This window comes from Talpa europaea (assembly GCF_964194135.1).
Source record: "Talpa europaea genome assembly, chromosome: 6".
Lineage (NCBI taxonomy): Eukaryota > Metazoa > Chordata > Mammalia > Eulipotyphla > Talpidae > Talpa > Talpa europaea.
Window position 1 is genome coordinate 74,731,639 of NC_140072.1, and position 26,725 is coordinate 74,758,363.

At 36.7% G+C, this 26,725-nt stretch overlaps 1 protein-coding gene across 9 annotated transcripts in view; it reads left to right on the top strand.

The window, feature by feature from the left end:
- The window catches only part of IFT88 (intraflagellar transport 88), a gene marked incomplete at both ends in the record, with an annotated part of 138,024 nt that overhangs the window by 41,516 nt on the left and 69,783 nt on the right, over positions 1-26,725 (top strand). For 8 of the 9 annotated variants that reach the window (XM_084234455.1, XM_084234458.1, XM_084234454.1 and 5 more), the window contains 2 exons: positions 5,415-5,501; positions 18,036-18,135. In XM_084234455.1, coding sequence (XP_084090581.1) covers positions 5,415-5,501; positions 18,036-18,135 — 187 coding nt within the window. The remainder of the gene's footprint in view (positions 1-5,414; positions 5,502-18,035; positions 18,136-26,725) is intronic. The other variant, XM_084234461.1, reaches the window with a different exon arrangement.

Sequence of the window (26,725 nt, forward strand, 5' to 3'; positions counted from 1 at the left end):
AAGGATGGTTCAACATCCAAAAATCAATTAATGTAATTCAACACAAAAACAAAAAGAAAATGAAAAACCATATGATCATATCAATAGATGCTGAGAAAGCATTCGACAAAGTTCAACATTCATTTATGATAAAGGCCCTCAAAATTCTTGGGATAGAAGGAACATACCTTAACATCATAAAGTCCATATATGACAAGCCCATAGCCAATATCATTTTCAATGGTGAAGAGCTGAAAGCCTTTCCCTTAAGATCTAGACAAGAGAAGGATGTTCACTCTCACCATTGCTTTTTAATATAAGATTGGAAGCCCTGGCCAGACCAATACAACAAGAGAAAGACATACATGGGTTCCAAATAGGGAAAGAAGACGTAAAACTATCACTTTTTGCAGGTGGTGTGATAATATAAATAGAGAATCCCAAAAACGCCACAGAAAACCTAATTAAAATAGCAAACCAGTTTATTGAAGCAGCAGGATATATAATCAACACACAGAAATCAGTAGCCTTTTTATATGCAAACAGTCAATGAGAAGAAGATGAAATTAAAAAAAAAACCATAACTTTTTTAATTGAAACAAAAATATCAAATATAGGAATAAACCTAACAAAAGAGGTGAAGAACCTATGCAAGGAAAACTATAAAATGTTGTTAACCAAAACAGAAGAAGATGCAAAAAAATGGAAAGATATCCCCTGTTCATGGATTGGAAGAATTAACATCATCAAAATGGCCATCCTGCAAAAGCAATTTACAGATTCAATGCTATTCCAATAAAAATTTCAACGACATTCTTCAAAGAACTAGAATTAATATTGATGAAATTTATATGGAGACACAAAAAACCTCAAATAGTCAGAGCTCTCCTGACTAAAAAAGAATGAAGGTATCACAACCCAAGACTTCAAACTATACTACAAATCCATGATAATTAAAACTGCATGGTACTTGAACAAAAACAGACACACAGACCAATGGAACCAAATAGAAAGCTCAGAAATAAAGCCACGCATATATGGACAACCAATCTTTGACAAATGAGCAAAGAATATGCAATTGTTCAGTAAATGGTGCTGTGAAAACTGGACCACTACATGCAAAAGAATGAAACTAGACTACTACCTCACACATTGCATAAAGACCAACTCAAAATGAATAAAAGACTCGAACATAAGACCTGAAACCATAAAATATATTGAAGAAAATATGGGCAAAACACTACATGACATACATCTCAGTAACATCTTTATAGACTACATCACCTAAAGCAAAACTAGTGAAGGAAAAGATAAACAGCTGGGACTACATCAAATTAAAGACCTTCTGTACAGCCAAAGTGACATTAACCAAAACAAAGAGACACCCAGCTAATTGGGAGAAAATTTTTGCTTTCCGTACAACTGATAAAAGACTGATCACAAAGACCTACAAAGAACTCACAGGACTCAACAATAACAAAGTAAACAGTCCAGTCAAAATGGGCAAAGGAACTTAAAAGGCATTTCTCCGAAGAGGAAATGCAAATGGCCAACAGGCACATGAAAAAATATTCAACACCCCTCATAATCAGGTAAACGCAAATTAAAACCACAATGAGATACCACCTTACACCAGTATTTTTTTTTAAGATTTATTTATTTTTATACAAGAACTGGGGTACAGGCCAAATGTGTGGGAGGGTGAGAAGATTCACCAGAGACAGAGTGGGGAACACAACAGGCAGACTGACGAAATACACTGCTGAGGGGAGCAGTGGGCGAGACAGGAGAGGTCTGCTTCGCCATGTGGGACCCTCGCTGGCCTGCCGGGATCGAACCTGTGCCACAGAGGCTGCGGAGAGCTTCACAGTGTGGCTCTCAACCACCTGTACCACCAGGGAAGCCCTTACACCAGTGAGACTGGCATATATTAAAATAACTAGCAACTACAAATGTTGGCGAGGATGTGGTGAAAAAGGAACTCTCCTACACTGCTAATGGAAATACAAACCGGTCCAACCACTATGGAAAGCTGTGTGGAGTTTCCTCAGTTTACTGAAAATGGAGATATCATATGACCGAGCAATTCCACTTCTAGGGATCTACCCAACGGACACAAGCATTAATTCAAAAGTATACCTGCACCCCTATATTTATTGCAGCACTATTTATAATAGGTAAGACTTGGAATCAACCCAAATGTCCAAAAATACATGACTGGATGAAGAAGATGTGGTATATATACAGAATGGAATACTATTCAACAATTAAAAAGATAAACTAATGCCATTTGCAGCAACATGGATGGAACTTGAAGGGATTATGCTCAGTGAAATAAGTCAGAAAGAATAAGAAAAATACCGGATGGTTTTACTTATAGGAGGAATGTAGGGTATCAAGGAAAAAAAGTTATAATAAAAATAAAAAACACAATGAAAAAAACAAATATAAACAGACAACTATAAGTCAGAGACATTCTACAGGGAGGGGATGAAAAGGGATCAAAATGAGGGCAGAAAGAGCACAAGGGACTGTGGTGAGGGTGCGTGGGTGGATTGGTGGTAGAAATTCTATGGGGACTACACCTGTAAAAAGAAAGCAAACATTGTAAGAATTAAAAATATACAAATAAATTAAAAAAATTTAAGTAAAATGAATCATAACAAAGTTTGTATAACCAATGGGAACAAAATTCTGATTTTCCCCACCCATAATGACTTTTTGGGTGGTATTTTGAAATATGTAGAAAAATTTTACATATAAAATTCTCATATTTGATACTCATGTCTTCAGGGAAATCCTTAGTCAAATTGCCCTAACATTGACCATAGTTGCAATGAATTTTTCCTTTCTTGTGGGAAATAAGAGATTAGCAAATGGAGACTGGTGTCTACTGAACTGAGATAAATGACACAATGAAATTCTCTGAAGAGTTTAAGTTCTCATTCTTGCAACAAATACATTCGATCATACTTGCAAAATTCCTGTGAGACATCACTGCACAAAATTATGCAGACTTGCTGCTTAGTATTACTTTAAAAAAAAGAGAGGGATCATCCATTTATTTCAGCTTTAAAAGAGGTAATGAAGTGTTCAGTAGACTTCACCAAGTCCAATCATTTATACTCTATGAGAGGTTATACGATATATTCAAATATCCACTCCATTTGGAAACAAATATTTTGTTATAGTCAGATTTGGATTTGCATCCTGAACATTTGGGAGTACATCTCTCCAGGGACATTTGAAACAAAAGGAGAAATCTCAGCAGTAGAGGGCTGAAACCAATGTGGTAACATGTTGCTGACATGTTGGACATGAGTTTATATAGTAGTGTTTGGAGCTAAAACTCAATGGAGACATGAACAATAGCTGTTTGACTGGTGGCTGGGTCTCTTGGTCCAGAATCTCCTACTTCATTACTTTTTAAATTATTTTTTCTAGGTAGATACAATTAGACCTGGTCATTATGAAGGCATGATATAATTTTGGCCAGTACCTAATTGGTGCTGATTCACTGGTTCTTTGGAAGGTATTTAAACTGTTCTTTACTGGAACAGTGACTGATAGATGATGAATCAGTGATAAAACTGTAATATCAGGCAAATAAGAATGAGAAAGAAAAATCAGGAAGAAGGGGGAAAGAGGGCAGGAGGGGGGAAAAAGGAAGAGGAAGAAAAGGGGAAAGGAAAGAGGGAAAGAAGAGGGGAGAAGGAAAAAGAAGAGAAAAGCTATAGAGAAAAAGGAAATCTATTGGGTATAAATAATGTGATAAATATTTTTACTACACAGGGCCTCCCCAGTGGCGTAGCGGTTGAGCGCTGGGTTGCGAAGCTGTCCGCAGCCTCTGCAGCGCCGGTTCAATCCCCGGCTGCTCCCTGGCCACCGGAGGAGGGTCCCACATGGCGCGCAGACCTCTCCTGCCGCCTGCTGCTCCCCTCAGCAGTGTACTTCAGTCCTGCCTGCTCTGCTCCCTGCTCTGGCTCTGGTGAATTCTCTCACCCTCCCACGCTTCTGACTGTACCCAGTGCTTGTATAAATAAATAAATAAATCTTTAAAAAGAAAAGGAAAATTAAAAAAATATATATTTTTACTACACAAAAGCTTTCTAAAGTTTCCGAAATAAATGTATTTTTATCCCTAATTTTATAGAAAATGTGCCAGAACCTGAAAGTTTGATAATTGCAAGTGGGTTCTTTTCACAGTGATATCATTTTCATCTCTGTCTCACTAAAGTATTCCCTGAGTTCTTCAGGCAGATTTCTTTTTTTTAAGGAAATATATCCTTTTTTTCAATTTGGGGGTTACATTTTGTATCTCCATATGTGCATATGTTCCATTCACCCTCCACCAAACAACCCATGCCAAAACCTAGCTGTCTCCCTCCCCAACTTTCTCCTTTTGTCTCTAGACACTTTTTGATCTCTTCTTTCATTTCCCCATGAACCCAAGAATTGTTCAGAAGCATTTTGTTTGGTCTCCACATGTTTTGATTATTCTGGGATTCTTTTTGTGGTTAATTTCTAGTTTGATAGCATTGTGGTCTGTGAAGATTCTTGGTATGGTTTCTATTGTTGTTTATTTTCTGAGGACTGTTTTATGTCGGTATATGATCTATGAATGTTCCAGGTGTATTAACAAAGAAAGTGTATTCTTTTGTGCTGAGAGGTCTGTAAATATTCCAATAAATCCATCTGCTCTAACACTTCAAAAAAAAAATGGACTACTTTCTTAAAAAATGACAATTATCTATTAGGAAACAGATCATTCAGAGAGCTCTGTAAATACTAAGGAGATTGAATTTGTAATTTAAAAACTCCCAAAAAAGAAATATCCAGACCCCCCTGGTTTTACTAGTGAATTCTAGCAAATATACAAAGACAAGTTAACTTCTATTCTATAGCCTCTTCCAGAAATAGTTCATTTTATGAAACTAGTATTAAGTGAAATAAGCCTGTCAAAAAAGACTACATGCTCTATGATTCCATTTATATGAAAGGAACAGGTTAGGCAAACCTGTGGAGACATACAGTAATTCAGTTTTAGAGAGATGTATATAGAAATTCAGTTTTACTGTTTACCACACATATTTAATGGCCACTTTTACCCTTTCCTGTTTGGAGACAGTGAATGTTTTGTGACTTCAGCTTCAGAACCATGTATCTCTCCCTATTTCTTTTTTAAGTTTGTCAGCATCCTTCTTAGAACTGAAAAGGAAAAAAAAGAGAACTATTGACTAAGAACATCATGCCTTGATTCCATTTCCTAGTCATGGTTTTGAACCTGACATACACAAATTTCTAGATTTGATATCCACCATTTAGTATGTTATCATGGTATATTTGATTTGATAGATGCTTACACTTGTATTTTAAGAAGTACAAACTGTTTTCATACCATGTTTCTAAATAAAACTTTCGTTTGTTTGATACAGGAAAGCCATGGCAGAAAAATATATCATGACAGCTGCAAAACTCATTGCTCCTGTAATTGAAACATCTTTTGCTATTGGTTATGACTGGTAAGAGAAATTCAGTGCAACTAGATAGATAAGATGCGTTTTCATAATACCCTTTTATTGATTTAAAATTTTGTTATTGGAGAAATGAATAAATAATGAGTATTGATTTCTACTTACCTGGTAAGATTACTTTTCTAAAAGTTCTACCACATTTTTATTACTCATGTCATGTTGTAAATTAAGAGCTAAGGTAAGTGTGCTACCATCTGTATATGAGGATACAAATATTGCTTCCATTGTATAAATTACAACCTGTGCCCTCTTCATTATTACTTAATCTTTCCTCATTTTCTCCTCTTCCTACCTTAAGTTTGTCAGTAGCACTAAACTTTCTATCTTGAATAATAACTGACACCTACAAAGACTATTCTTTTGTAATGTATTTATTAGAATAAGAGTGAAAAGTTTTAGAGTTGAAAAAATTATAGGTTGTTTGTGGAATAAGTTGTTGAATTTCTTTCTTCCAACCATATGGAATCCCTTTTATAGCATCTTATATAGGTGGTCATTTAATCTGTGCTTGAATTCTGGTGTATAATTCACTTATTTTGGTTTTGAACATTTTTAAAGATGAGAAAATTTTTCATATGGAATCCAAATTTGCCTTTAATAAAACTCTTTTCTTTGGTCTTTTGGGCAAACATAAAGTATATGACTTCTTCTTTACAGTACTTTACCAGAACTTTTAAATCTAGGATACGTGTACATATTTAGAAAATCAATTAAGTATAAAAGTTACTAGTCGTAGCTTCTAATTACTTTTCATATTCTTGGTAGAAGTAGCGTATGCTTTCTTTACCACATTCTTATTATCTTTCAGAATCTTATTAAGGTTTTTCTTTAGAATTCATTTTATTCCTTTCAGTCTATTGTCTCCTTGGTTTAATTTGTACTAGAGGCTTCATATTGGTCTATGATGTTTTGTTTTTACTGATATTTCTAATTGCTTATCTTTTTTTTTAATTTTATTTTTAAAGATTTATTTTTTATTTATTTATACAAGCACTGGGTACAGCCAGAAGCATGGGAGGGTGAGAGAATTCACCAGAGCCAGAGCAGGGAGCAGAGCAGGCAGAAGGATCCAAGTACACTGCTGAGGGGAGCAGTGAGCGGCAGGAGAGGTCTGCGCTCCATGTGGGACCTTCCTCCGGTGGCCTGGGAGCAGCCGGGGAGCAGCTGGGGATCGAACCAGCGCAGCAGAGGCTGCGGGCAGCTTCGCAACCCAGTGTTCAACTGCTGCGCCACCGGGGAGGCCCGCTTATCTTTTCTTGCTTCCTTTTCTTCTAATGTAGACTAAGGTTTTGTAGGGTTTTTGGTCTGTTTTGTGGAGGAGGAGGTTTGGCATTCTTCCTCCCATAATCTCTCTCTGTGTTCACTTCTTTAAGCTGGTTTCTGTTAGCCAATTGTTAAATGACATATTGGGGCTCACCTTCATTTCTTTTCTGATTTGGATCCTCTTTCTTTTTAATACTTTATTTTTTACTTAACTTCATCTTATATTAGTCCCCAGTGATCTGTGTGTACTTACTGTAAATGTCTAATTCTGGTCTCACTTATTTTATCAGGTAGGAATTTGAGTTGGGACTTTCTTGTCACTTATCTTTCTCTTGTATTTTCTTTCTCTGTTTTGCTTTGCTTTCTGGGAGACTTCTTGAGTTTCTCGTCTAAGCTTTTCATTGAATCATTTTAATTTTAATTTTATGTTTCCAAGAGCAATTTCATCTTCTCTAATTGTTCTTAATCATTGTTGAGGATAAGAGGAAATCTGCAGGTTTTACTGCACACACTGTTAATGATTCCTTAACAGACCTACAGTCACCCAGATTTCAGGCCACTTCTCAACTTAGTTCTTCGTACCTGATCTCTCTGAATTCATAGTCTCAGGTAGCAAACTATCTTTCTTATAAGCTTCCTTTTCACTGCTATATGTTCTATTACTCTTTAATTTTTCCATTCTTCCATAAATAGTCTTTGCTCATGGACATGGGAATGGGAGTTAAATACTTATGTCTGCTTTTTCCGATAGTGTGTTTTTTGTAGGATGATTGGTTATCTGTTGATTGGTTGCCTATCTAGCTTATAAATGAATCTTTTAAAAATGTGTCCCTGTATCTGTACTATCACTCCACTTGTGTTTTCATGAATGCCTAGGACAACAGAATCACTATATATCCTTCTTTGAGAAAACCAAACTTTAGTTGTAACCTGAGATCTTATTAATTTGGGGGATAATCACCTAACAACAAATGAACCCTGTTTATCTTTAATTATGATGGATAATTGTTTTACTGTTACTAAATCTAACCTGAATTCTTTTAATACTTACTAGAACATACATATTAATTTTTTGTCTCTTTTTAAAAACATAACTATAGTTTTGTCTGTGTAATATCACAGTTGGTTTAAAAGTAAAATTTTGAGTATTTATAAAAATGCCACCCCACCAAAAGAAACTAATGAAACTCCAATGACTGCCTAAATAAATGGAAATTTATAAACTGTTTGACAAAGCATAACCCTCTATAAAAATTTTAGTGAATAAGAGAACAGGGGTAGATAACTAAATGAAATTATGAAAACAATGAATGAATAAAATGAGAAGTTCATTACAGAAACAAAAAAGCATTTCAGGAAACATAGAAATCCTAGTGGTGAAGATTAAAGTCACTGAAGATTTAGTCAGAATTCATAGAGAGCTTAGGAGTTCAATAGCAGACTCCATCAAGCAGAAGAATTACTGAGCTAGAAGACAGATCACTTAAAATCATCTAGTCAGAGAAGCAGAAGAATAAAAGAATGAACAAGAATGAAAGAAGCCTACATTAATCATGGGGTATCATTTAAAGAAACAATCTATACATTATTGAAGTCCCATTTGCAAAGAGGGAGAAGGGGCAGAGATTAAAAGAAATTCGACTGAGACTTCTCAAATTCTGGGGAGATAGTTGGACATCCAAGTCCATGAAGTTAATATGTAACCCCAAAATTTCAACCCAAAGTAATCTTATCTAAGACATTTTTTTAAAAGCTCTCAAGAACAAAGAGATAATTTTAAACCAGGGGAAAACATTCGTACATACATAGAAACTCCCATAAAATTATTTGTTATCAGAAGTCTTCCAGGCCAAGTTACAGTGAGATGATACATATTCGAAGTTCCAAAAGAAAAAAATGCCAACCAAAAATATTTTAACTGGCAAAGGTATCTTTCAGAAATGAAAGAGATGGAGTTTCCCAAACAAATAAAATGGAGGGAGTTCATCGCCATTAGACTGGCCTCATAAGAAATAATGATTGGAGTTCTTCAAGATGAAATGAAAGGACTAGAAAAAAATACAAAAGTATAAAACATAGTAAAAGGTAACTATGTATTAAATTTGTAATACTCTAATGCTGTAATATGGTAGTGTATTGATCATTTAACTCTACAGATTAAAGCACAAAGAATTAAAAACAATTGTAGCTACAATAATTTGTTAATGTTTACATAAATATGAGAGGTAAATTGTTACATCAAAAACATGAAATTATGGGGGATGTAAAAGGATAGAGTTATATACAGTAAGGGTTGCTATCAGCTTAAAATAAGCTGTTTATGAGATGTTTTATATAGCTAGGTTGAAGAGAACTTACCAGGAGTCTGGAGCTATAGAGATCACTTGGTACTGCTGAAACCTCTTGGCAGTTGGTTGGGTCAGGGACCTGGGTTTGTGGAAACCATCTGCAGCCACTGAAAATTACTTAGATTCTCAAAAAACTCCCAGATGTCTGGTGTTGTCAAAGTTATTGTTCTTGGAACCACTGCAACAGGCAGGCTTTGGAGTAAGCTGAAGGCCTGTGTTAATGGGAGCTATTTGGGGTGCCTGTGCCTTAGGAACCATCTTGGGTTATGGAATCCCATATGCACTATATGCACTAGCGTGGGCAGGAACCTAAGCTTTCAAGAGTCTTCCTGGAGCCACCTAGGATAATAGGGGTTGGTCAGGTGATGGGACAGGTGGGCCTAGATTGCACAGTGACTTGGCACTGACTTTATACTCCTTCCAAGAGGAAGCTCTCTTTCTCCAGGCTGAGCTTCCCAGACTAGGAAGAAGGGTAATGTTGACTAGGTAGATAGCCATTTTCCTAAATAGAACTTAGCAGATTTCAAATAATTTGCCAGAGCTCTGATTATATGAAAGCCCATGTTTCTAGTAACTTTAAAGGAAGATGTTCATAGTTTCATGAAACTTACATATTTTTTCAAAAACTACAGTATATGTGTATATATGAATATATGTATATTTGTGTATTTTTTTGTGAGTAGACACTTACATACAAAAACAATGCATGTGTGTACATATAAAATTCTATATAGATTTGTCCTTTTTTTTTTTCTTGAGAAAATATGTACCCAAGCCTGAAAAACCATGGATTCTCTCACATTTCAGATAAAAATGGTATCCCATGAAAGAAATGGTTAATTTAGCCCACAAACCAAGTTTTTGCATAAGTACTTTCCCTGGAGATCATCACATTTTGATATGTAGCAAAAGTTATTTACATGTACTTCCTCATAGAGTATTAAAAATATGTATACTCAGTGGTCATAACTTAATAACGTGTTGCTTCAACAAAGACATTTTAAATGAAACTGCTATTCACTTCTTTCATTCCTTAGAGTATTTGGTGGTGAATACAAAGACCACTAGCACAGTTTGGAGCTATTGCCTTGATATGTGTTAAGGCAACAGCAGTGTACTTACTATCGCTTTTGCTCCATTAGTGCGCATGGTGAAAAACATAAAAAAGGTCATAGTATTACCATCAAAGTGGTTTTGATCTGACAAACACTCTAAAAGTGTCTAAAGGACATTCAGGGGTCCAAGGAACACAGTTTGAAATTTCTGCCCTATGGTACTTCAACAAATTTTTGCGAGCCAATGTAAAATGTATGTAAAAAGAAGAATAACCTAATGAAAGCAGTCTTTAATTTTTCATAATTGTTTATAATAAAGTCAACGCAGGTGTTTTATACAGCATGTACACAGATTTGTTTACTTACTTTAACTTAGATGTATATGTCTATCTGTGTATTTTTAATATAGGACACTGCTCTTTAAATTCAATATCAGCGCTTCTTGTTGAGGTTAAAAGATTCCATATAATGGTCATTTGTAATTATTACACTCTTTTTCCACGTGTCCTTTTTTCATGTTTCATTTGTTTTAGATTAAGGACTTAATAAAACAAAACAAAACATTTAAACTAAACTATCTGACTGTCTTGATAAATTGTGTGTCACACGATGAGCAAAGATTACTGAGTTCAGGTGAGTTGGAACTGAGTTCAAGTGAGTTGAGAAGCCTAGAGGTACTGCGCCAAAAAAACTTCCTTAAAAAGGGTGAATCAAGGTGCAGTGAAACTACAAGGGCAGTCTAGTTTTTATTTAGAATCAAGCAAAAGATTTTAAAAAAAAAAGATCAAATAAGCAAGCAGGCAAATGGGGAATGTTTAAGTGTGTGGAGGATGTGTAACCATCTGGCCAGCCAAGGCTTGGAAATCAGAGAGTCAGGAGACGCCTCAGTGTTTTTGCTAATCCATGCAAAATTCCTGTTTTCAACACATGCTGTTTTCATAATGTTTAGTTCCTTATACCCAGACTTTTGCCCTGAGAGGTATCTTACCTCAAACTTTCCCTATTCGTACTTTGGATGAAAGTCACAGAATAGTCAAGGCAAAGACAAAGAATAGTTAAGGCACAGAATAATCCTGACTCCCACATCTGATTTCTGTTCTGTTTCGATAATTTTAAAATGATACTTCACTCAGAAATAAATCACTGTATTTTCCTATTAAATTAGCTATATTGGCAGTGTATATTTATATTTTTAAATTATTCATTAAAAGGGAAAAATATTGAAGTTCCAAAACTATTATTTTTCTGTTTATTTGGACCTAGTTTTTGAAGCTGGTTTACATTTTTAAAAAAAAATATTTGATGGTAGTAATGGGACTGTAAAAAAAATGGTGATTGCTGGTGTCTTGCTGAGTATTTAATATTTTTGCCTGTTCTGCCTGGAGAAAAATATTAATTCAAATTATTTTTGAACACAGCTGTTTTAGATTCTTTGTTAGTACTGTTATATACATAGTCTAACTGAGAGACATAATTACTGCCTTTTCGTGGCTGAGAAAAATGAGTCTTGACTAAGGACAAATACATAGTTAAGGTCAGAGCATTTACTGTGCCAATATTTTTTTAAAGAAAGTTGTGGACATATCCTAAATATGGAAATAACTTCATGGCGTGAATAGATGACCATGGGAATGTTTCTCTTTAGGTAAAATTAAGACAGGAGGGCCTCCCTGGTGGCACAGGCGGTTGAGCACAGCACTGTAAAGCTACCCGCAGCCTCTGCAGTGCCAGTTCGATCCCCACTGGCTGCAGAGCAACCCTCATGGCAGGGCAAACCTCTCCTATATCGCCTGCTGCTCCCTTCAGCAGTGTATTTCCGTCGGTCTGCCTGTTGTGTTCCCCACTCTGTCTCTGGTGAATCCTCTCACCCTCCCGCGCATCTGGCCTATGTCCTGATTCTTGTATAAATAAATTAATCTTTAAAAAAAAAATTAAAACAGGAAATCCCTTGGTATTCCTGTATATACAAATGATTTTTAAATTCACGCTGGGAGCTTGATAAAAGTTCAGATGATCAGGTTCCACCAACCTCTCCAGCAGATTTGAGTCAGGGTTCTGTTAACTGGAAATAAGTTTTAATGAGCATTAGACAGAGTTTATTAGATAAAGTGAGGATTCAAACCCAAGAGACTGACAGATTTTACTCTGTGAGAGCTGTTCCCTTAAACCCAACTTTAAATTTAGTTTGTATAGGTAGGAACAGAGAGTTGGTGACATTAAGCACATAATTATTGTTGCTAGTCTAAGTTGTCCTGATCTAAAGATATACTGATATTAGAGGAAGGCACTGCAGATTTAATCTTTTCCTTTCTAAAGAATGCTCTACAGTGATGCAAAGACCCGTTGTTAAACCCTTTTTATCTTTTTTTTTTTTTATAGAGGCATGTTTATTTATTTGTTTGTTTGTTTGTTTGTTCTGTTTACACATGCACCGGGTACAGTCAGAAGCCCGGGAGGGTGAGAGAATTCACCAGAGCCAGAGCAGGGAGCAGAGCAGGCAGAAGGACCGAAGTACACTGCTGAGGGGAGCAGCGGGTGGCAGGAGAGGTCTGCGCGCCATGTGGGACCCTCCTCCAGTGGCCGGGGAGCAGCCGGGGATCGAGCCGGCACCGCAGAGGCCGCGGGCAGCTTCGCAACCCAGCACTCAACCGCTGCGCCACCGGGGAGGCCCTAAACCTTTTTTATCTTGATCCTTGCTCTTTAGTAGGGGTAAAAAGTCTGGTTTTACCTGAAGGCGTCAAAGTTTGCAACTTTGTTTCAGACACAAGGGGGCTTTGCTCTTTGTAAAGAGAAACAGGAACGACCTTGAAACCAATAGGTGGCACCCGTAGCCAACTTATGGTAGAAGGTGGAGGTTTCCAAACTCCACTCCCTGAGCATGGGCTGATGGGCAAAGAGGGAGGGGACTGTGAGAATTTTGGCAGTTGCACTGATGAGGCTTTTTCAGGTGGAGTGTGGAACCTCTGGACCCCTCATTCTTCATCTAAGCCCCCATCTTGTCTCCTTTCCACTCTCCTAGCTTCTTCACTCCTTTTACTTTGCCTGTATTCCTTCTGTCTGAAGAACAAACATTAGCAAATATCAAGAGTTATTACAAACTATAGACATTGAGATAATGTTATAGTGGTATCTCAATGTTATTTGTTTGCAGTCCTTAATGACTGGGGGTGTTGTGTGCATGGTTCCTGGACCCAATTCCTTTGGGTGTGTAGAGACTTCCCCACAGCAAGTAGTTCTTGGACACCAGCAGGATGTTAGAGAATTCAATTCAATTTTAACATTTTCTGCCCAGAGTTATCTTTGGGTTACTTAGGCTAATGGTGGAATCTCTGAAGACTGCCCTGCATTTCAGACACCAGCCTCAAGTCCCAGGTAAACTCCAGAACCTGTGCTTTTAACTAAATGACTACAAATTGGAGTTTCCCACAACACCCTTCTCAGGTTTGATTAATTTGCTAGAACTGCATACAGAACTCAGGAAACCCTTTACTCAATAGATAACCAATTTATTACAAAGTATACTAAAGTATAAACCAATTAACAGCCAGATGAAGGGAAACATAGGGTGAGAGCCCAAAACAAAGGCACTTCTGTCGTTGTGGAACATGGGGTCTGCCAAGGTATCACACGGAAGTGTGCTACTTCTCTAACCTGGGAGTTCTTCCTAGTCCTTCTTGTGGTGTTTTATGGGCCTTCATTGCTTAGATCGATCAAATTTGTTTGCCATTGGCGACTGAACTGTCTCTCTTCCCCCACAGAACATCAGGGCTCTGACTTTCAGGCCTCCTTTGTTTTCATTTTGGTTTCCCTGGCAACCAGCCCTCATACCAAAAGTTGTCTGTTAACATCGATCCATTAAGAATAACATGACACCATTTAAATTTGGACAGTTCTGATGCTTTCTTTGGAACTGAAGCCCAGAGACCAAATATGACAAAAGATGTTGCTGTTGCCCTTACCGCTGGAATTCCAAGCGCTTTGGGAGGGCTGTGACACAAAAGATGGTCTCTGCTCTCACAGCTTACGAAATTCCAAGTTCTGGGAGCTGTGAACCAAGAACAGGGTAAAGACCAAATATGAGAAATATGCTTTAGTAATCTGAATCACAGTATGTATATGTGTGTGTACATACGGAGTTCTTAATTCTTATAAATCACAATATCACAGAAGCTGACTGTCTTTTCATATGCTTATTTACCATCTGTATATCTCCTTTAGACTGTTCAAATCAGATCTTTTGCCCATTTTCAGTTTTTTTTTTTTCATTTTCCTATTAAGTTTAAAGAGTTCTTTGTATACTTTGGATAAAAGTTCTTTATTAGATATGTTATGATTTTGTTGAATTAGCATTTGTTAATTAGGTGCAGACGGTGAACCAAGATTCCAACAAAAGACCTTGAAGACAAATTGATACAGCATTTTATTACTCAGAGATCCTGGAGGAAGTACATAGGACTCCTTAAATGGCCTGAACAGACCTGACCTGATAGCATGGGCACATCATAGCATGGAGAGCAAGATGGGGTGCAGTCAGAGATAGAGGCAGACCTGGGGCACTTGGCTTTATTAGGGGTGTGGGTGGAGTATCTTAGGGTTCCTGGGCTAAGGCTGGACTGGTGAAGTCAAACCTTATCTAAGGAGTACACAAAGGAAGTCTGCAAAGCTGGAGATTTGACACAAGGAATTTTGCTGATGTCCTATCAGAAATTTAAAATTTGCTTGAGACTCTGAAGGCTATTATCTAAAGGTACTTGCATGAGGAGACTAGTGTCAGTTTTATGTGACTCTAGGCTACTTGGCCAAACAAAATCGATGGTGAAGCAGCAATATCATGCAGTAGCTTAGCTTTAACTCTTAACAGTCTTTTTTTTTCCCCCAAATATTTTGTCCTAATCTGTCCTTGTCTTCTACTTCATCTACTGGAAATTGTGATTTCATTGAAATCTATCGATGTAAGTGGGGAGACCTGACATCTTTAAAATTTTGAGGTATCGTATCTGTGAATTAGGTATATTCCTCCATTTCCGATCTCTTAGTTTCTTTCAATGATATTTTGTAGGTTTAGGTCTAGAGTTCTGCACATCTTTCATTAGATTTATTCCTGAGCATTGGATTTATTTAATGGTATATGATATAGTTTTAAATTTTCATTTTCTACTTGTGCTTATGTAGATAGGCAGTAACTTTTAATTTAAACAGTTTTCTTTAGATTATCTTGGATTGTCTACATACTCATTTAATGCCATTTACACATAATGACTTTACTTTTTTTCCAATTTTCATGCCTTTTGTTTATTTTCTTGTTTTATTGTACTGGTGAGGACAGTGAGCTCAGTGGTGAATAGAAATCATGCTATGCTAGGCATTTTTGTTTTGTTCCTGATCTCATGGGCAAAAACTTTAAATAATCCACTATTACTAACCTGGGGTTGGTAATTCTAGCCCCTTATAAAATAATTTGACAAGGAGACAAGACAGACTATATTTAGATAAGATTTTAATAAGCTTATGTTCATGTGTAAGGGAGGCAGAACTGAAGAAGCTTTCAGTCTGGCTCCCTGAGGAAAGTCTGGAAGGGAATTTTAAGGAGTTTGGTTATCAGGATGGGGTAAAGGAGAGAAATATCATAATATGTTTTCAGCTGGACTACCCTGAGGTAAGTGAAAATGAATTTCATGCTTCTTCATACATTGTATGTTTCATTAGGATCTTAAATCTCCACCTGGAATATGCATGCTAATGAGACCTTGATTACTCCAAGTCAGGGTATTTTACTGTCTGCTCATGCCCCCCTTTCAGGACATTTTGCAGGTATCAGTTGTTAAAAACAGCCATTTGTCAAGATATGGTGCTATTTGTCAGGATATGGTGCCACTTGTCAGGATGTGGCTGTTAGTATTTTTCCCTTTGTTTCTGGTTAGCTAAGAATTTTTGTCAACATCCATCTATCAAAATAAATTATAAGGCTGATTTTTGAATGCTAAACTAGTTTGAATTAACTCCACTTGTTTGTGATGTGTTATTCTTTTAAAATATCACAGGATTTGAAATGTTAATCATTGACTTATGATTTGTATACTCATGTCAATGAGAAGAATGAGGTTTATAATTTTAAAAAGAATGCCTTTGATTTTAGAAAGGTTATCCTGAGCTTGTCCAAGTTAAGAAACAATTTCTTTTTTTTAAACATTTATTATTTATGCATACAAGAACTGGGGTATAAGCCAGAGGTGCGGAAGTGAGAGGATTCACCAGAGACAGAGTGGGGAACAGAACAGGCAGACTGATGGAAATACACTGCTGAGGGGAGCAGCAGGCGAGTCAGGAGAGGTCTCCTGCACCATGTGGGTAGCTCCCTGGCCAGGGATCAAGCTTGTGCTGCAGTGGCTGCGGATAGCTTTGTAGGTCGCGTTTTAAACCCCTTGTGCCACCAGGGAGGCCCAAGAAACAATTTCTTTTTTTTTTTTTTTTAATTCTCAGGAAGAATTTCTAAGAGAAGGTGTTATTTTTCCATGAAACTGTTGGAGGAATTCACTAGTTAAGTTCCCTAGGCTTTAAACTTCCTTTGTAATGTCTGGGTATAAAAGTAATCATCTTCTCTGTCTCCAGGTTGTTCTCAGGCTGGACAAGTAATCAAAACATCATTAAAGGTGTTAACAAAGGAAAAAATTCATTTAATAACATCCATATGGAGGATTTACATGGTTGTAAATTCTAAAGACTAATGAGGGGTTCAGGAATGTTTATCCTGCATTTTAGGTACTGAGGTATCAAGGATAGAGAGGGGGAAGACTTCACATGATAGACTCTGAGAGGAAAGGTAAGATTCTTAGAAAATGTTTATTGATAAACCTAGACCTCAGTGAGACCCCAAACTACATTGTTGTAGGTCATAAAAGAGGGAGCAGTGATTGCTTCTTCAGTTAGGACAAAGGCAGAAGATTAGGAATTGGTGGGCCTCCCTGGTGGTGCAGGGGTTAAAGACAGTGCTATCAAGCTATTGCCAGCCACTGCAGCACCAGTTTGAACCCAGGCTGGCCAGGGAGCAACCCATATGGCACAGCAGACCCCTCCTGCCTTGCCCCCTGCTCCCCTCAGCAGAGTATTTCAGTAGATCTGCCTGTTCTGCTCCCCACTCTCTCTGTCTGGTGAATCCTTTCACACACACCCTCCCCGCCCCACACCTCTGGCTTGTACCCCAGTTCTTATATGCATAAATAAATAAATCTTTAAAAAAAAAACGTTAGGAATTGGTGATCTCTTCTTTGAAGAAGAAAAGAAGGACTTAGATAAGAATAGAAGCTTTTCCTAGCTTTTAGGAAAAAACCTGTGGGATCTCAGATCTTTCATTTTCCTATCTGTGAAACAGAGATAATTCCTACCTTTCAGGGTTCTATAAACGATATTTAGGAATTTGTACTGTATCTGACATGTAACTAACAGTAAATATTCTGTTTGCTTTGGGGAATAGATCTATGATAGTCTGTTTTGGACAGAAGGATTAAATATATTCTACAAGTTCTATAGAATTTTTCTCACCATCAGAGCATTTAAGATGAAAAAATATTGCCTATTATAATTTAAAGTTGTTTTAGAAGTTTGTTTAAAAATGAGAATTTGTCAGTTTTATTTAGAGTTAGAATAATGATTAGAAGCGACTTCAGACTAATGAAAAATTGGAGAAGAAAATTAGTTTAGAACTGAGGAATTCAGTAACATCTATATGGGAATAAATCAAGTGCTTTAATTAAGTGCACTTAATTGCTTTTCTTTTCGAAATCTCACATTTAAGAAAACTACAAACATAAATATACTAAAACAAAATGAAGAAACTATTATTATGTTTTTTATTACAGGTGTGTTGAAGTTGTGAAAGCTTCCCAGTATGTAGAACTAGCAAATGATCTGGAAATAAACAAAGCAATTACATACTTGAGACAAAAGGACTTTAACCAAGTAAGTTTAAAAAAAAAATAGAATTTCATATGTTAAGTACTCAAAACAATAATGTTGGGAAACTCTTTTCTAGAAAAATGTTATATATAATTATTCTAAAGTTGAGTGAATTTTTTTCTATCTTAAAATAATTTCTATTATATAGTATTACTTTAATTTTTATCTGTCCTTGTTTCTTTTTTTTTTTTTTAAAGATTTATTTATTTATTTATACAAGCACTGGGTACAGTCAGAAGTGTGGGAGGGTGAGAGAATTCACCAGAGCCAGAGCAGGGAGCAGAGCATGCAGAAGGACCGAAGTACACTGCTGAGGGGAGCAGCGGACCAAAGTACATTGCTGAGGGGAGCAGCGGGCGGCAGGAGAGGTCTGCGCGCCATGTAGGACCCTCCTCCAGTGGCAGGGGAGCAGCCGGGGTTCGAACCGGCGCTGCAGAGGCTGCGGGCAGCTTCGGAACCCAGCGCTCAACCGCTGCGCCACCGGGGAGGCCCTGTCCTTGTTTCTTAAAGCATAAATACCAAATTACTAAACCATATTCTAATCCAGAGACCCATTTTACCCTTACAGGTTTTGAACTGTTCTCTAAAACTAATGTTTTTTAGAGTCAGGTATTATTTGCATGGAACAGGAAAGGCCAAAAGTCTAAATGTTGTTTTCACTGGCACAACTTAGTGTTTATCTGTTTTTATATCTGGTTTAACTCATTACTGTTGCAGTGGGCTAAACACAATTTTAGAACTGTTGCGTTCTCTCACTGGCACTATAACTACCTTGCTCCCTTCGTGGAACTGGAACACATGCTCCCCTTTCAATGGTCTATCTCAAATGAAACATAGTTATGACAAGACCAGAAGAATAAACAGCTGTTAAAAAGAGGGCACAGAAATACTTAGATGTAATAGACTTCAAACTCAAAGGTAAAAAGAGACCCAGATGGTCACTACATTATGATTAAGGGGACAATACACCAAGAAGACATAACACTCATCAACATAAACTCACCAAATGAAGGAACACCAAAATATATCGGACAACTATTATCATCTCTGAAAACAGACATCAGAGAAAATACATATGTAGTAGGAGACTTCAACACACAACTCTCAACAATGGACAGATCAATGAGACAAAAAGTAAGTAAGGATACTAAAGCTCTAAATAAGGATCTAGACCTCATGGACTTAACAGACATCTATAGAACACTGCCCCCACCAAAATCAGAATACACATTTTTCTCAGGTGCACACAGATCATTCTCCAGAATCTGTCACATACTGGGACATAAAACAAACAACAACAGATAAGCTAAGATTGAAATCATACCAACTATCTTCTCTGACCATGAAGGCATCAAACTAGAAATAAACCGTAAAAAGAAGGCAAGGTGGGCCTTCCTGGTGGTGCAGCGGTTGAGCACTGGGCTGCAAGGCTGCCCGCAGCCTCTGCAGCACTGGTTCGATCCCCAGCGAGGGTCCCACCTGACACGCAGACCTCTCCTGCCATGCCCTCTGCTCTCCTCAGAAGTGTCCTCCGTCTGTCTGCCTGTTCTGCTCCCTGCTCTGGCTCTGGTGAATTCTCTCACCCTCCCACGCTTCTGACTGTGCCCAGTGCTTATATGAATGAATGGATAAATAAATCTTTGGGAAAAAAATAAAAGGCAAGGAACCCACCTATGTCATGGAGATTGAAACCCACACTACTGGAAGACCACTGGACTAATGAGGAGATCAAAAAAGAAATTAAAAAAAAACTGAGTTGAATGACAATGAGGACACCAATTACCAGAATGTATGGGATGCTGCAAAAGCAGTAATACGAGGAAAATATATAGCAATACAGGCTCACATCAATAAACAAGAAAGAATTCAAAGAAACAACCTATTCTCACACCTCAAAGAACTAGAAAAAGAACAACCAAAAAAACCCTGAAACCAGTAGAAGAAAGGAAATAATAAAAATCAAAGCAGAAATAAATAAAATAGAACTATTTCAAAAATCCAAAAGATCAATGAAACCAAAAGTTGGTTCTTTGAAAAAAATAAACAGACTAGACAAACCCCTCACTCACAAATCAAAAAAGGGGGAAAGCACAAATAAATAGGATCACAAATGAAAGAGGAGACATCACACAGACATAGCAGAAATCAAATGAGTAATCAGAAACTACTATAAACAGTTATATACAAACACGTTCAACAATCTAGAAGAGATGGACAAATTCCTACAACTTTACAATCACCCAATGCTACAGAAAGAAGAAATAGAACACCTGAACAGACCAATTACAAGCAGTGAAATTGAAACAGTAATCAAAACCCTCCCCAAAACCAAAAGCCCAGGAATAGATGGCTTTACAAATGAATTCTACCAAACATTCAGAAACGAACTAGTGCCTATCCTACACAAATGTCTTTTAAAAAATTGAGAAGGGGGGCCTCCCTGGTGGTGCAGCGGTTGAGCGCTGGGTTGTGAAGCTGCCCGCAGCCTCTGCAGCGCCGGTTCGATCCCCGGCTGCTCCCCGGCCAACGGAGGAGGGTCTCTCATGGCACGCAGACCTCTCCTGCCGCCCGCTGCTCCCCTCAGCAGTGTGCTTCGGTCCTTCTGCCTGCTCTGCTCCCCGCTCTGGCTCTGATGAATTCTCTCACCCTCCCGCGCTTCTGACTGTACCCAGTGCTTGTATAAATAATAGATAAATAAATAAATGAATAAATCTTTAAAAAAAAAATTGAGAGGGAAGGGATAATACCAAACATGTTCTATGAAGCCAACATTACACTAATACCAAACCCAACAACACACAGAAACAGGAAACTACAGGCCAATCTCTCTAATGAACACTGATGCAAAAATCCTCAATAAAATCTTAGCTAACAGAATCCAACAATGTATCCATAAGGTAATTCACCACAACCAGGTAGGATTTATTCCAGGGACAGAAGGATGGTTCAACATCTGAAAATCAATCAGTGTAATCCAACAGATCAACAAAAAGAGGTATAAAAACCACATGATCATATCAGTACATGCTGAGAAAGCTTTTGACAAAGTGCAACATCCATTTACGATAAAGGCCCTCGAAATTCTTGGGATACAGGGAACATACCTTAACATCATAAAGACCATATATGACAAGCCCATGGCCAATATCATTCTCGATGGTGAAAAGCTGAAAGCATTTCCCTTAAGATCTGGAACAAGACAAGGATGTCCACTCTTACCACTGCTTTTCAGTATAATACTGGAAGTCCTAGCCAGAGCAATAAGACAAGAGAAGGACATACAAGGAATCCAAATAGAGAAGGAAGAAGTAAAACTATCACTATTCACAGATGATATGATAATATAGAGAAAGAATCCCAAAAACTCCACAGAAAAACTAATCAAATTAATCAATGAGTTTAGAAAAGTAAAAGGATACAAAATCAACACGCAAAAATCAGTAGCTTTCCTATATACAAACAATAAATCTGAAGACGTGGAAATCAAGAAAACCATCCCTTCTATGATTGAAACAACAAAAATCAAATACTTGGGAATAAACCTAACAAAAGAGGTAAAGGGCCTATACAAAATAAACTATAAAACAATGTTAAAAGAAATAAAAGAAGGGGGCATCCCAGGTGGCGCAGCGGTTGAGCACTGGGCTGTGAGGCTGCCTGCAGTCTCTGCAGCGCCGGTTAGATCCCCGGCTGTCAGCGAGGGTCTCACATGGCATGCAGACCTCTCCTGCCACACCCGCTGCTCCCCTCAGCAGTGTACTTCATCAGTCTGCCTGTTCTGCTCCCCGCTCTGGTGAATTCTCTTTCCCTCCCGCGCTTCTGACTGTACCCAGTGCTTGTATAAATGAATAAATCTTAAAAAAAAAAAAAGAAATAAAAGAAGACACAAAGAAATGGAAAGACATCCCCTGCTCATGGATTGGAAGATTTAACATTATTAAAATGGCCATCCTACCAAAAGCAATTTACAGATTCAGTGCAATTCCAGTAAAAATTTCAGTGGCATTCTTCAAAAAAATAGAACAAATATTGATGAAATTCATATGGAGCCACTAGAAACCCCAAATAGCCAAAGCTTTAAAAAAGAAGGGAATGGAAGTATCACACTCCCAGATGTCAGACTATACTTCAAAGCCAGAATATTCAAAACTGCATAGTATTGGAACAAGAACAGACACACAGACCAATGGAACCAAATAGAAGACCCAGCAATAAACCCACAGATTTATGATCAACTAATCTTTGACAAAGGAGCAAAGGATATGCAATGGAGTAGAGAAAGTTTGTTCAACAAATGCTGCTGGGAAAACTGGGCCACTACATGCAAAAGAATGAAGCTTGACCACTACCTCACACCATGCACAAAAACCAACTCAAAATGGATTAAAGAACTAGACATAAATACTGAAACATAAGATATATAGAAGAAAGTATAGGCGAAACACTACATGACATACACTTGAGCAATATCTTTAAAGACACATCACCCAAAGCAGTGACAGTGAAGGAAAGGCTAAACAGCTGGGACTACATCAAATTAAAGAACTTCTGTACAGCAAAAGAGACATTAACCAAAACAAAGAGACTACTCACTGATAGGGAGAAAATTTTTTCACACAGTACTAATGATAAGGGATTGATCACAAATATCTACAAAAAGCTGATGAGACTCAACAAAAACAAAGTAAATAACCCAGTCAAAAAATGGGTGGAAGAGTTAAAAGAAACTTCTCCAAAGAGGAAATGCAAATAGCCATCAGGCATATGAAAAAATGTTCAGCATCACTTGTTATCAGGGAAATGTAAATCAAAACCACAATGAGATACCATCTTACACCAGTGAGAATGGCACATATTAAAAAAAACTAGCAACAACAAATGTTGGCGAGGATATGGAGAAAAAGGAACTCACCTACACTGCCAGTGGGAGTGCAAACTGGTGCAACCACTGTGGAAAGCTGTTTGGAGGTTCCTCAATCTGCTAAAAATTGGGCTTCCATATGATCCAGCAATTCCACACCAAGGTATCTACCCAAAGCACACAAAAACATTAATTCAAAAGGACACCTGCACCCCAGTGTTTATTGCAGCACTATTTACAATAGGTAACCTATGGAAATAACCCAAATGCCCAAAAATAGATGACTGGATCAAGAAGATGTGATACATATACACAATGGAATATTACTCAGCAATCAAGAAAGATAAACTCATGCCATTTGCAGCAACATGGATGGAGCGAAATAAGACAGAAAGAAAAATAAAAATGCCAGATGGTCTCACGTATAGCAGGAATATAGAAGATCCAAATAAGGGATCAGTGGAAAAAAATTAATTACAATAAAGTGAAAATCAAAATCAACAGGCAACTATAAATCAGAGACATACTACAGGAGAAGAGAAGGGAGTAGGATCAAAACAAGTGTGGGAAGAGCACAAGGGACCATGGTGATAGTTCACAGGTAAATGGGTGGTGGGGAATTGTATGGGGACTATAACCAAGATGAAAATGCATAAATTGTACAAAAATGAAAAATGAAGTTAAAAATACGTAAAATAATTAAAAATAAATGAATTTTAAAAATTAAAAAATGGGGAGAGGGGCTAACAAAAGAATAAACAAAATGGAACTTGATATCCAAGTTTATAAAGCCATTGGTCAGTGTCATATGTGCCTATGACGCAGCTCCTCTAAGTTTGGAGAGCAAGGACCAAAGAAAACCACAGTATTTCTCTTATTTCCTATCCCAAGCCTATGTTTTCAGTTTTCCTTCCTACTTAAATACTTTCTTTTGTCTGAGAGACAATAGAAATGACTAACCCCTTTCTAGGGGAGAGGGGATGAGGCATCTACTGTGGAGAACACAATTGGAAATAAAGCAACCTCAGTGTTCATATAATCATTATATGATTAATAAAATGATTAATATCATTAATATCATGAATTGACTTCTTTGTGTATGTAAATTTAGTATGTATAATAATTTTTTTTGCATTTGTAAGGCACTGAAGACTTTTCAAAGTATTTTTATTTTTGTTATATTTGGTCATCATACCCTGAATCATTAAAATGCCACTGGTAACCTTTTAATATTGTTGTATGCAGTACATTACTGAAAGTGGAAGTGAAGCAAGACAAATTTAACTGAACTATGTTGCTGAAATCATCAATGCGCAAAAAAATTAATTTTGTGTATGAGTACTATTTTTATAGGTGACAGAATAGAGAAACCATGTCTGCCATTTTTCTCTTCATTTTTTTAAATGGTCTTTTTGGAAAGATTTAACAATATATTACCATAGTTCATGATTTAAAATTGTATCCATTAAGGAAAAACTAATCTTTTCAAATTAAAAATTTATCCCAGTCATGTTTGCTGCTTTCCTAGTTATTCTTATTCAAAATATCTTTTGTTCCATTTGTAGTTTTAAGATTTTAATGTACTGGTTTACTGATGTTTTAAAAATGTAATTTCTGTTTTCTTTTCAACATTTCTGCTTTTATCTTTTTTTATTTTTTGTTTATTATAAGTATAAGGAGGTGGGTATAATACAGTCTTAGTTGGAAAAGAGCCACTATTAGGTTAAAAAGGATTGTGTTGAAATCAACTCATAATGATCATTTGATGAAGACTATTTGCAATTCAGGGTAAAAGAAAAACACTTATGCTTCCTTATGTAATTCTATAATTAACTCTAAATGCTGTTTAAATAAACGATCCTGAAATCTCAAGGAATGATTCTTTTTAGTATTTTGTAGTCACTGTAGGCGAGCAAAAATCTGCCACCCCAAAATGTCTTTTTGGCAAGAGGTTTATTTAGTGAGAGGGCCTCTGAAGGCTGAGTGGAAGTTGCTTTTGATATTTAAATGTAAACTTCTGTGTGTAAAGACCAGTCCCTCAAAGACCTTATGTTGTCTTTTTTCAGTGGAGAAGACAGAGCTAAATCTACATACCTTATTTTTTGTCCCTTCCCCAATAAACACCCTAATTGAATTTCCCTTTTCTTCCCCCAACCTCCCTTGCTTTAGCTAAGGTCTTTAAAATGGCATCTCAAGCCAGGTGGGTAAGTTACTCAGTTGTACTAGGCCTCTCCCATATACATAGGAAGTTACATGTTATTACTAAACTTCTTTTTGGCCTTTTTTTTCTCATATCAAAACTGTCAAATGCTTGGTTTATTATTTGCCAGCCTAGAAAATCCCAGGAGGGGTATGAGGTGATTTGTACCTTGATATCGCCTTTGTAGTAGAGGAAGAACTCCACTGAAAAGCTAGAAAAGACTGAAATGACAGTGTTTGGACAGACTCAGTATTGTTTAAACCAGTAGCTAGATGGTATCAACCAGGAAAGAAAACCAAATAGAGATATAGATTTTCCTAATTGTTTTTGGAGAAGAAAAAAAAAAAAAAAAAACAGCCCAAATTAACAGTGTTTACTATTATTATTTTGCCATTGTTTTTATTAAATGCACATTAACAGTTTCACTGATAGATTGATTTGTAATATTTTAAAAACAGAAATATTGGATATGCATTCACTGAACATGTAAAGAATATTTATGATAATAGCCTATTTAAAAGCAAAAAGGACCTGAGAATTTTTATTAGAATAATTATGTAGTCTTTAAGAACGGTTTATAGTTTAGAAACTTAGAATATAAAATATCTTTATTCTCTCTGGTGTTTTTAAATGGAGGTTTTAAGGTCTAAAATAGTTTTGTTAATTCTTCTAAGTGTTAGCTTTGTATTGTATTGCTTTTTATATATTGTTTGAACTCCTAGTTACCTTTTTGGGAGGTATAGACTTGGTATTAAATGTAATCTTAAAGTATTGTTATTAATGAGCCACCAATTAGCAAGTATAAAAAATTTAAATTCAAGTTTTTCTGTACTATGAATAACTGTTAAATGAATAATAAACATAACTCTTTCTAAAAGGAATGATATAAGCTACTTACTATAACATTCATTTTTAAAAAGCGTTAGTTTGTGGGTCGCTACATGCAAAAGAATGAAGCTTGACCACTACCTCACACCATACACAAAAATCAACTCAAAATGGATTAAAGAACTAGACATAAGACCTGAAACCATAAAATATATAGAAGGAAATATAGGCAAAACACTACGTGATTTGCACATCAAAGACATCTTTACAGACACATCACCCAAAGCAGTGATAGTGAAGGCAAAGATAAACAGCTGGGACTACATCAGATTAAAGAGCTTCTGCACAGCAAAAGAGACAATAACAAAAACAAAGAGAAACCCCACCAACTGGGAGAACATTTTTGCACCCAACACTAATGATAAAGGACTGATCACAAAAATCTGCAAAGAGCTGATGAGACTCAACAACAACAAAGAAAATAATCCAGTCAAAAAATGGGCAGAAGAGCTAAAAAGAAACTTCTCTGAAGAGGAAATGCAAATGGCCAACAGGCATATGAAAAAATTTCAACATCACTTGTCATCAGGGAAATGCAAATCAAAACTACCATGAGATACCATCTTACACCAGTGAGAATGGCACATATTAAAAAAACTAGCAACAACAAATGTTGGCAAGGGTGTGGAGAAAAAGGAACTCTT